Raw genomic sequence first — 12,840 nt, 5'->3', positions numbered from 1 at the left:
TTATCATAGCTCATATGACATACTTGTAAATTGAGCGAAAACACCAAACTACATATTAAGGCTTAATATTGACAATATACACTGAAATACGGCCAGAAACATCTTGTGACACCTTGTTGCTAGGATCTCCAGAGTATTATGGTAAATATGTAGAGCAAAGTCCTTCACTGATCAATTTACCATTTTACAGCGTTATGGAAAACATGGAAACTTTGTTGACATAGCAACACAGATGTCTGATAATCAGCATCTATGTTTTTAACAAAAACATGAATGTCACTTGATGCTGAGTTGCCTTACACATTGTGGCTATCCAAGTTTCTGGAATATATTTTAAGAATTAAGAACTGTTACTTGGAACCGAAAAATGAGGTCCCCCTCATTGTGTTCACAGTGATGAATGACTTATATGTAGTTACAACAATAGTTGCAAAAAGTAGAATTACAAATAACACAATATAGTCACAAAGTAACACACACTCATAATCAGTCAAGAAATATACATTACATTAATCTTGGACGTGTATACATTCATAAAAATGTTGAGCGTGAACATACACACGTTTTAGAGGTGTACACATTCATATACATATGCAGCGTGAATTTACACACGCATCCTCAGGCTTGGATATATTTACTAAAAATTAAGTATACATAATCATTGGCATGATTACACTCACGCACGCACACACACGCACACACACGCACACACACAGACAGACGCGTGCCAATATACACATATACACACAAGACGTACACATACACCTCCATCAGGAAGATATACCCATTTACATATAAACCTAAATTCTCCAACCACTACCACATTTCACGGGTAAAATTCACACATCTTACACATGAAGTAGTGTTCATTTTAAAAACCTACAGCTAATCAACATTTCAGGGAAGCCAACCCACTCTCACGACGTTGTGTGCTACAATGCAGCGACGTCGTAGGGCAAAAAGACCTGCAACACTATTCCCATTTGCTAAAAACGACAAGTAAAGTGGAAATTATTCCGTTACAGTTTTAATACAACGCCATATATCTGATATGTTCATGCGTGAACGATGTATCTGTTGTTTTTTTCATCCAGTGCACATCGGCAATAGGCGGAGAGTACTCCAACATGGCCAGATCGAGTGACAGCAAAATCCTACCTACAGACGAATTTACAGTCATTAACGCTCGTATGAAGCAACATGAATGTAGATGATTTACTGACAGGGAATCTGTAGCTCCATGCGAGCGATATTAATCTTCTAATGTCCATATGCGTTGGCAGGATATTTGATCTTCTGTAACAATTCAAGCTTACTTTAATTCCAGAACGCCGATATAAACTCGGCTGACATATGTCATATCAACTTTGCTACTTAATATCCGGTATTGGTAGTCCTTTGTAGTTAAAGTGCAGACAAAGAGCACTGTTAACCGATTCTCAAACAAGTTCTCATCAAAGCGTACTGAATTGGTATTCTAGGGAACAGATGGAACCTCCCGTTTTCCTCTGCATGATGGGGATACGATATATTGTGAGGAATGATGTTAAATCAGATTTCAACAAAACCGTACTATTTTATATTAGTTTTATATATAACCTCTGTGGGAGTGATATGTAGAATCTTACTCTATAAAGTGCCTAGTTCATGCGAAAAGAATAACGTTTGTTCACTTGAATACCTCTAAAAACTGCAAGTGGCGTGTTAAAAAACAAGACAAAAACAAAACAAACAAAACCAAAAAGACACATTCATGATACCTTAACCTACGTAGGTGATACTTTCGTAGATGAAACCTTGATCTATATTGATACTTTCGTAGATGGAACCTTGATCTATATTGATACTTTCGTAGATGAAACCTTGATCTATGTTGATACTTTCGTACATGAAACCTTGATCTATATTGATACTTTCGTAGATGAAACCTTGATCTAAATTGATACTTCCGTAGATGAAACCTTGATCTATGTTGATACTTTCGTAGACGAAACCTTGATCTATGTTGATACTTTCGTAGATGGAACCTTGATCTATATTGATACTTTCGTAGATGAAACCTTGATCTATGTTGATACTTTCGTAGACGAAACCTTGATCTATATTGATACTTTCGTAGATGGAACCTTGATCTATATTGATACTTTCGTAGATGAAACCTTGATCTATGTTGATACTTTCGTAGACGAAACCTTGATCTATGTTGATACTTTCGTAGATGAAATCTTGAGCTATATTGATACTGTCGTAGATGAAACCTTGATCTATGTTGATACTTTCGTAGGTGATGCCTTGATCAGCGTATATGATACCTTCGTAGATATTTTCGAGGATGATACCTGATCTACGCACATGATACTTCCGTAGATGACACCCTGATCAACGTGGACAATACTTTGAAAGATGATGCCTTGATGTGCGTGGAAGATAGTTTATTAGATATTATCGTAGATGATAAATTGATCTACGTAGACAATGCATTGATCGGTATACATGTAGATGGTATTTTCGTGGATGACGTCCTGATCTCTCCGGACTTTCGCAGATAGTTTTACCGAAGATACTTTGATCTAATACGTTATACTTTGATAATGCTGTAATATTCGCAGATGAATCTTTCGTACATGATATTTAGGTGGATGTCAAGTTGATCTACGAAGAAAATACATTCGTAGACGATACCTTGATCTGCGTACATGATACTTTCGTGGATAGTTTTATAGATGATACTTTGATCTAACCCTTAATACGGTGATAATACTCTAATATGCGTAGATAGATCTTTTGTAAATGATGTTTCCGTCTACGGAGATAAAACATTCGTACACTATATTTGCGTAGATGACAATTTGATCTATGAACGTAATACCCACACAGACGGCACGTTCATCTAAATGTATGACTTTTTGATGTATTTAGATGACACTTTCGCCTTATTTGTCATTTGTCAAAAAATCTACTATTAACTACAATGGAGCAATATCACCGAGTGACGAGGCATATGTGACAAAGTATCATCATCAAAAAGCTCGTTTTTAAAATAAGGCACCAATACACTTTCGTCAATATCTAAACGCTTCTGAAATCGATTCTGATTCTGGCTACACTATGTCAGAGAATGGATCACACTTTGTACAAACAAATTCAAAGTTAGCTTATCAGATATCAGTTTCCGTGCCAATGTTATGTCACACGTGTTTCGTAACCGCTTGATGTGACAAATGCATCCGCTTAGTAGGAACACTGTGTACACAGGACACTTATGACTATCAGGACAACGAGATAACGGACGCTTACAGTCTGCTGTGATTCTTGGAAACAAAGCAATACATCATAGCAACGAATCGAAATCTGTACATGTTTAGGTTTAATCCGGACCATTTCACACAGAATGCTACTGTCCAGGTTAACCAAGCTCTCAGTGATGAAGCACAAAAATGACACAATTCGCCTCTACACATTAGGTTTATAATCAACACTGTTTTCTTCTGTGAGGATTTTGGTGACGCATTACGTTCCTGTGCAAACTTTTAACAGTGTCGCTAACGTACATTATTCCTATGGTTTTTGTTTTTTTTCTTAACCTCCACTCAAGTATATTCCAGATGCATGGAATATGCATATACGTAAACGACAGACAAACGGAAGAGACTAGGCCTGATTTCCAGGACCATCAAAATACCTCTGACGTTAGTCACATGTTTCTGGGGAACATTCTCAATTTGGTGCTCGACTGCTGCAGGTGGAGATCTAGTCTAATCAAGGAACAGGCTACTGAAATATATTCTAGTGAAATAATAGGTTGCTGGTAGGCTATGTTATCCATGAAACAGAATCCTAAGTGTCTTACCAACCATGTAAAGAGAATAGGGATAGGTTGCTGAGCTCACATTCTAACAATGGAACAGGGTGATGACAGAGTATTCTAACAATGGAATATGGTGATGACAGAGTATTCTAACAATGAAACAGGGTGATGACGGAGCATCCTAAAGAGTGACGGAGTGTTTTAAAGAGTATTCTAACAATAGTATAAGGTGATGACAGAGCATTCTAAAGAGTGACGGAGTATTTTAAAAAGTATTCTAACAATAGAATAGGGTGATGACGGAGCATTCTAACAATGGAATAGGGTGATGACAGAGTATTCTAACAATGGAACAGGGTGATGACGGAGCATCCTAAAGAGTGACGGAGTGTTTTAAAGAGTATTCTAACAATAGTATAAGGTGATGACAGAGTATTCTAAAGAGTGACGGAGTACTTTAAAGAGTATTCTAACAATAGAATAGGGTGATGACGGAGCATTCTAACAATGGAATAGGGTGATGACAGAGTATTCTAACAATGGAACAGGGTGATAACGGAGCATTCTAAAGAGTGACGGAGTATTTTAAAGAGTATTCTAACAACAGAATAGGGTGATGACGGAGCATTCTTACAATGGAATATGGTGATGACAGAGTATATTATCAATGAAAGAGGGTGATGAAGGAGTCTTCTAATGAATATGCAGACAATGAAATAGATTGATGACGGAGTATTCAATGGAATAGGGTGAAATAGGTTTCTGATAACCTATTTCACTAATACAACAGGATGCTGACAACCTATTCTATCAATGAAATAAGACTTTGGCAGGTTACTCGCCTATTCTAACAATGACATATGGCTTTGGCAGCCTATTTTAACAATGGAACAGCCTTTGGTAGCCTATTCTTACAATGGAATGAAATAGCCCATCGTGAAAGGAGGAGCGGTTCCTCCACGTTTACGGTTCTAATTCACGTACAAAGTTTTACATGCACACGACAGTCAATGAACATCAGGAAAACATGCTAAAATGTAACATCACTTCTGTCATCGCAACCAGCCTTCTGTGGTTTCAAATGAAAAACCAATTACAAAGAACGAGCATGGTGAGAGCGATTGATCGGTGTGTTTTTCTTTCATTTAAACGCGTGGCGAACAAAACGACGGTCGAATGTTACTCTTCACCCATTACCAGGGTGGAGATGGGTCTGATTGGTTTGTCATGTCGTAACCGACGGAACAAACGGAAACCGACCGCCAGAAATGACGGTCTGATTCCATCACACGCCCATGTAGTTCGACAACCAGTAATCATATTGAACAAGGAACCAGTATCATCTCACGATTACATGTTCATTTCAAACACTGGTATCAGTGTATAGCACCTGTGCTGTGGGATCTGCATGGCAACTTGTGTTAATGTGTCATTGCAATGGTGTTTTTCTTGATCGTACATTCATTCTGTAACTATTAACTTCCTTTCCTCCTTAATGTCAGAGTTGGTGTATAATTTTTTCAAGGTATATAATGCTGCGTATTCTCGTAATTCGGCGATTCACTAAACTTCTTGGGTAATGAAAGTACATAGATTTTAGTGGCTAAATGCGAAACTGACACGAACAGTTAATCGTTGTGAGGTTTCTAATACGGAAATCACAGTGTTTAAATTAGTTTGTCTCACAGTCCATGAACCATATTACTTTCCATACTGCCTTGCCCTCCATGCAATGCTAAAGCCCTAAACCAAACAATCTACATTTTAACAGGTTTTGAATCTGGTCTCCCTTGGGTTTATATGTTACAATCAAAATTATATATATTCAGAGACTAAGCGCCAGTCCATGTTTAAATAACAGTGTTTCGGTAAATACACTGTCTCGTAATGTTTTGATATCTGCAAATAGATTGTAACATTTCTTCCACGAATTCAGTTTTGATGCGCATACTTTCTTTATGCAGCTGTTGATGAACCGCAGTCAACGGCTACTATTTATGTACGGCAGTCAACGGCTACTATTTATGTACGGCAATCAACGGCTACTATTTATGTACGGCAGTCAACGGCTACTATTTATGTACGGCAGTCAACGGCTACTATTTATGTACGGCAGTCGGGGATTATGGAAATTCCTCAAACTTCATATGAGTTCAATAAAATATTCATTCTCCTCGAGATGAGACGGTTTGAAATGTCAGTTTCCTTTCGATTAAGTTTTATATTCCATCGAATTTGAGTATACACCAGCTGTAACAAGCATTAACTGTTTTAGACTGATATGATCAAGCGTCGAGGAAAACAGTTAGATACCTCGTGTGATTGGAACAGTCCGGGGACTCTCATAGTTACAGGCAAACTTAACACTGTAACAAATGTTATCTTTCGGATCACATTTTCTCAATAAAGTACAGAAGATCTGGCAATTTCGTTTGGTTGAGTCCCATTAGGGATTCAAACTCACTTCAGCCACCTAGCCAGTGTAATTCCAATAACATGTAATATATTTGACAACTTTCTAAATGATATGTCGTATTTTCAAAAACTGACATTTTTGCGAAAGGTAGCAAATTGTTTTATATTTTGTAATAAAAGTATAACAACTGCACTAAAACTGCTGGACCTGTCTTCTTTTATTCACATAATGTTTAAATCCCTGCCCTGGCATAGAGAATTTTCGTGAAATAATATAGCTGTATTTAAAATGTGATTCAAGTTGCGAGTGTGTTTCAGATTATTATTTTTCCTTCCTAGAGTGATTCTTACTGCAGAAAATACTTTCATGAAGAAATGTAATTGCATGCCTGTTTGACAGGTCTCTCCCTCTGACGTTATATGGCGTGTCATATAGATCCCCAAGAACGACATAGTATTGCATAGTATAACACGTTGCATATTTGCTATGTGCATACCGTGACTCCCCATTCAGAACATAACACCTTTTGACAACATACATGTAAGAGTATTTGTTTGATTCACAGAGAAAGGTGAGGAATATACTCCAGGTACAGGCACCATGACTCCTTTAATAGTGTTTGACATAAAATATTTGCCTCCTGTAATTAGGTTTGTACCTACCGTTTGTTTGATTCCTAAATAATGTAAATTATTTTATTTAACATATCCACCTTTCATCACATAAGGCAACTGCTTCGAAACTAACTGATATGTTGCAGGTTTGTTTCATGCAATATATTCGTCCTTCACCGACCAGGGCTTTGTCAAAGTTCGATAACTGCTCTACAACTGTAGTCTGCTTCGGGAGGTGAATGGCTTATTGTGTTCATGGAGAACTTTCATAATGTTAGATAAGAGTACAGGTAATCAAATGTATTTGACAGAAAAGATTTTCCCCTCACACGAAACATACATAAAATAGTGCTGACGTGTGACGCCCTCTGTAAATTACAGACTTTAACAAAACTAGCGCTAACGGCGATTTTACGCGATGCCACGGCATAGAGACAAAACTGCCGCTCAATAAAGTGTGTATAGTCTTGTGCCGATTTAGCAATATTCCAACAATAACACAAGGGCACACACCAGATATGGACTTGACACATAGTACCGATGTATGGAATTCGAACCCGGGTCTTCAGCGTGACGAGCCAACGCTTTACCCAGTAGGCCACCCCACCGCCCTTGCCGTTCAATAGAAGAAATTGCCTTTGAGCAAAAGTGTGAATAAATCCAGCATATTTCCACATCTGTACAATATTTGAAACCCATTTCTGTTGTCCCCGAGTTCACTATTGCTAAATGCAGCGTAAAACCATACTCATTCGCTAGAGTTTAAACTCACCGAATAGTTCCCATGATCATGAGTGAGTGAGTAAATATTTAACATTATATCATTCTCTGCTAAAACAATTACATGACAGTTGAATCATAAGCTTGAGTTTATGAATCACTATCACAGAAAGCAGACACCAAGTATCGCAACAATTTGTGTGTGCCCTGACTCATTAATAACACCCGTCCGTGTAGAAAATCAGCAATTACCAAATTTGCAATGTAGTTACATATCAGCTGACATGTAACCAATATTCTGTGTAACCAAAGGACAATGTAACCAATTAGCATTGTAACTAATTCAGGTTACACCACTAGCTGCATCACTTCAGATGGTGATGCTCAATCAACTTCGAAATATTTACTACACGTCGGAAACAATAGTTCAGAAAGTTGTGATCGACGGACGTTTTTTATCACAGCGTGGCTTAAAGAAGTTTTTCATAAAAAGCAAATTTATGCGTATTATGGTCACAAAAATAACATAAAAAGTGTCAAAAGTAAACTCAAGAAGCTTGCCTTCATTAATCACTGTCAGATGCATGGAACTAGTCTGTCACAAAAAACAAACAACACACGCCAGCGATTCATACAAAAACGAACATGAAGCATCACGGTTCCATATCAACTCAAAATACACCGACTTACCTGCAACCATTGATGCGTTGATCGTCAATAGAAAGGCACAGGTTGCTATATTTCCAATAAGCGAAGACATCGTGAATAGATAGAGTAGCACGAATCCAAAACTACCGCGATCAATCCAGCTACAATTCTCTGCGGGTTCTCTCCGCGACCAATCTGTTGGTTGCACTAACAACCGCAGTGCTCGACAGGGGGCGACACTCTTCAGTCCCTTCCCGTGTCGGCGACTTCCGCCGAGCTCCGTGCAGCGACGTCAACATTGCGGAGTTTACCGAGTCAACAGGTAAATACAATTGAACAGAGCGTTTTTGTACGTGGCTATTTCATTTCTCAATAAACGCATTGAGAAGAGAACGTAGTCTGTCGCTTTGAGCTGTGTGGTGTGAGAGTCTAGATTTGCTTTATTTAGCTTCATCGTATTTGGCAGTATCTTGTGCGCTTTCAAAATTTACTTGATTGAAACAGGATCGAAATGAAGTATCATATTAACCGAAAGGTTATTAAATGGGTGGGTTAGTAATCTCAATATCACCAAATGCCGATAACAACTGTAATTAGACCATAGTCATCGGTCTTTAGGCTAAGAAGTGTGCAGCAATTGGAAATCGAAATGAATCGTTTCATAGCTAAAAGGGAAATACGCGTTCTTTAGGATTTAGTCATTCTGATCTACAAATCAACAATGCAAATGAGCTAATACGGAATGCCCAGGCGAGTTGATTATATAAGTGGACTATCGTTATGGTTATTCATAAACAGTTATCAATCATTATAAACAGAGACATTCAGCATCTAAATCGACGTCCTTTCCACTCTTTAAAAACAATTTACATTGCAATAACGACTGGCAGGGGAGTTCAAGCCGTGTGATGATGTACTGAGAAGTGTCAATGTGGAGTGCAGTTTTCTTCATTAATAAATCCAATAAATGCATGCTTACATATTTCGATATAAATTACGAGACATAAAACCATATTCTATTAAAGAGGTCATTGTGACGCAAGTGTCCTAATTATGTGGAAGTGAATTTAAGGGGAGTTGTATTTAGTATGCATGGTGCAAGATGTAACATTATCGATTTTATAGTTTCCATGTCTCTTATTGGGATCTGTGTGTGGACTGACATCCAGCTGTCTGACTCTCTCCCACTCCCCCTCCCACTCTAGCTCCCCGTTTCTCTCCCTCTCCATCTCTCTCTCTCTCTCGTTCCACTCACTGACTCTTTTACTGTCATTCTCTAGCTCTCTGTCTCTCCATCTCTCACACATTCACTGTACCTCTCCCACTCTCACGCACGCATGCCTATTTTCCCCCTCCCTTCTTCCCTCCCTCTCAGCTCCTTATCACCTTTTTTCTGGCAGATATGTGTATCCCTTGTATCTTTCTCCCTTTCTCTCTTCGTCTGTCTTTACAGCTTTATATATCTCCAAACAAGAGATGCAGATACATTACGCTACACTATACATACATACATACATACATACATACATACATACATACATACATACATACATACATACATACATACATACATACATACATACATACATACATACATACGTTTTCACGTTTGTAACTTCTAAATACCATTCAATGATTTGACCCAAATTTACTAACCGTTTACAAAACGCGGATTATACCTTTGTGTACAAAATCCGCTATGATACCGTGTCCACTATCTGAAAATCGAGTAACCATTTCGTGTTGCTTTCATTTCAGCCAATGGTGTATACTTTCTTTCGACTGTTAGTATAGATGCTATCGTTTCTTTGCCTTACATCAAGATGACAATCAAATCGTTCAACTTCTTACACAGTCATTAGCCCCGAAGTCCCCCGAACAAATGCTTAATCCTACAAGCCTAATTTGAGAATACAGTTCATTGTCGTACGACCCATAGTACAACATCGACAGAAATCCGTATAACATGCTGCTTCGTTTGTCCCTTGTAAAGTGAGAGAACACCGATTGACGAACAACATAAAACTATTATTAAAAGTGAATTAGCTTCACTCTGTTTAATCCCACCCGCGGTGCCGTCTCTTATCAGCGCCCGGGGGTAGGGGACGTGGGAGGGGGCAGGGATACATTGTGTTATGTACACAGGTGAAGGTTGGCATTGTCGGGGTTAAACCAACACTCGACTCGCCACAATGGGACAATGCGAGACAATGGGCTACGGAAATTGATCCGTTCTGAAATCAAGCAAGTCAAAAGAGTCAATAAAACAAGAACAAATAAATGAACCCCACCTTAAGAGATTTTAATCTTTGTTAGAAATGAAGTGTTTAATTGACTTCGAAATGAACAGGTTTTGTTTGCTCGACACACACGAATGTTAATGTTTCCCGGGATCGCTCGATGAAGTCGGCCACTAAGTTTCATTCGACTCTTCATCTGGGAAACACACAGTCGTGTTACAATTCCTGGCTTAGTGTCAATTGGAATGTGTTTAATGTGTTAAATTTCGAGCGTGGCTGTCTTCCTTTGCGGTGTAATTGCCGCCAGTAAAGCATGGTATATTTGTGTTCCCACCGCCTCTATCACGGTGAAGTATGCTGGGGACTTGGAATGTAACATTGTTGGTGAAGTTACTGGCAGTGTTGACAAGCGAGGGTATATACAAGGTGATAGGTTCTATCTCTGTTTATTGGCTCGGCTTAACGCACAGGTGTTCTCTGAAGCTTTGTGACGGATCTGTCTGTCTCACACGCAGAGTATTCCCAAGAAATTCATTGTGTGAAGTTAAGAAAGAAACAGAAGGGGAGATTGATACATAGTAAATGGGTGAATGAGTGAATATGATTTTACGCCGCCTTTAGCAATATTCCAGCAACAAGACGACGACTGACACAGAAATGGGCTTCACACTATACCCGTGTGAGAGAGCGCGAGAGAGAAAAATTAAAATAGTTCTCCTGAAGAAATTCCATTTCGAACAAATCGATATGCGGAAAGACACATTTTTGGAATGTTAATGTTTACAAAGAGTCCTTGGTGTTTCACGCACAGCAAAAAACACGGATCTTTAGAACTGCAGTATTCGTGGAATGTGGAATCTATGTGAAAATAAAAACATATTTCATGTAAAGTTCATTTAAATTTAAATGCATTTATTCCAAAAGTATGTATTTCAATAATATTCAAATTGGCATCTTGATTTAAAGTTCCAGACAGACTGGCTGTTGTCACACCTCAATACAAAACAGATTCAGTTAAAAAAGACCTCAACCAACCAACCAACAAAAAAAACCCGCCACAACAACTCACCGTGGGCATCTTGCTAAAATGAATCAACCTAAATGAATTGTGGTGAATTTGTCAGACAATTAATGGTCATCGAAATACATTTACTATATCGAAAATCACTTCACTTACAGCAAGATAACACCAATAAACTACGTCAGGTAGACAACCATATTCGGTTGGTGCATCTACAGAATGAATCGATACCAAGCTGGCACATGAAGCACAATTTTTGTATCCGTAGGCTGCATACCCACTGTGGTTCAGGTGAATTATATAACCCTACCAGTTTCCCTCTGTTCGGCCATATGATAGGTGAATGAGAGAGGTGGTTTGACATCGTTTTAGCAATATTCCAGCAGATTTATTGCGGTTGTCGCCACTTCACACATTGTACCCATGTCGGGTATCGAACCCGGAGATTCTGCGTGACTGGCAAACGCATTAATCACAAGGCTATCCCCACCCATGATGTCGTAAGCGGCAGACTATATTAGACCTCAGCTGAACGTAGACATATTTAAGGGTAGTTCATCGTAGATCACCGCTTTAATGACCGAACGTTGAAATTCAGCAAACCCACGATTAGTTTAGCATGTTCAAAATCCCACTGTTCCCCTATCAGGAATGTAGCTGACCCTGCACATTTCGTATCATGGCAATAGTATTTTACCGGGACGCCTTTAAAGGTAGCGCTTTAGAGTTGCCTCCCTTTAGGCGCTCTTCTGTATATGGCCAGTGTTTCGCCAGCCTCGACCCAGCAGAACGTACAATGACCGTGATTGAGAACCTCGGACCAGAACCACCTAGTAATCCTGGTTCCGACGGACCAAAATTTGACATATGAAACAACACCTCCGGGCGGTTGTTAACCATCTGGTGACTTCAATGAACACCGCTGCCGTGCATGTATCAAAGCAAATAGTCGTCGCACCCGATATTGACATTGTTAATTGAGTTGTTTCACAACCCCAATTTGAGAGTGTACCGCTTTGTTTCCTGTTACAATGTATGGGTTTTGTCAGTGGTTTTAATTTAAAAGTTTAACAATCATTGATCAGACGAATTGCTAAATATTATGTTGTTATTTTCAGTGGCATGACACTTACAACAGTTTTCATAAAGCGTTTAGTCAGATAGTGTACTTTTCTTCCGACTTATATACATAACATTCATTAACGATAATCAAACGGTGCGTGGAACGCATTAGAAACTAAAATAAATATAATGTTGATTTGTACCGAGGAACCTTCATGAGTGACAGTAGCAATAATCAACGTAATGCAATGGCTTACTTGCATTTCCTGTTTATACTATTAACCACTCGCTCACATGTGCAGTGTTTAAAA

General features: G+C 38.7%; 1 protein-coding gene across 1 annotated transcript in view; it reads right to left on the bottom strand.

Annotated features, from left to right (window-relative positions):
• The window catches only part of LOC137278584 (nectin-1-like), a 95,016-nt gene extending 86,610 nt beyond the window's left edge, over positions 1-8,406 (bottom strand). The window contains exon 1 of the mRNA XM_067811047.1: positions 8,249-8,406. Coding sequence (XP_067667148.1) covers positions 8,249-8,318 — 70 coding nt within the window. The 5' untranslated portion in view covers positions 8,319-8,406. The remainder of the gene's footprint in view (positions 1-8,248) is intronic.
• Between the last annotated feature and the right edge of the window lie 4,434 nt (positions 8,407-12,840).

The sequence above is a fragment of the Haliotis asinina genome, chromosome 1 (assembly GCF_037392515.1).
Source record: "Haliotis asinina isolate JCU_RB_2024 chromosome 1, JCU_Hal_asi_v2, whole genome shotgun sequence".
Lineage (NCBI taxonomy): Eukaryota > Metazoa > Mollusca > Gastropoda > Lepetellida > Haliotidae > Haliotis > Haliotis asinina.
Note: the sequence above shows the minus strand (reverse complement) of the source record. Positions and strands in the feature narration are given on the sequence as shown.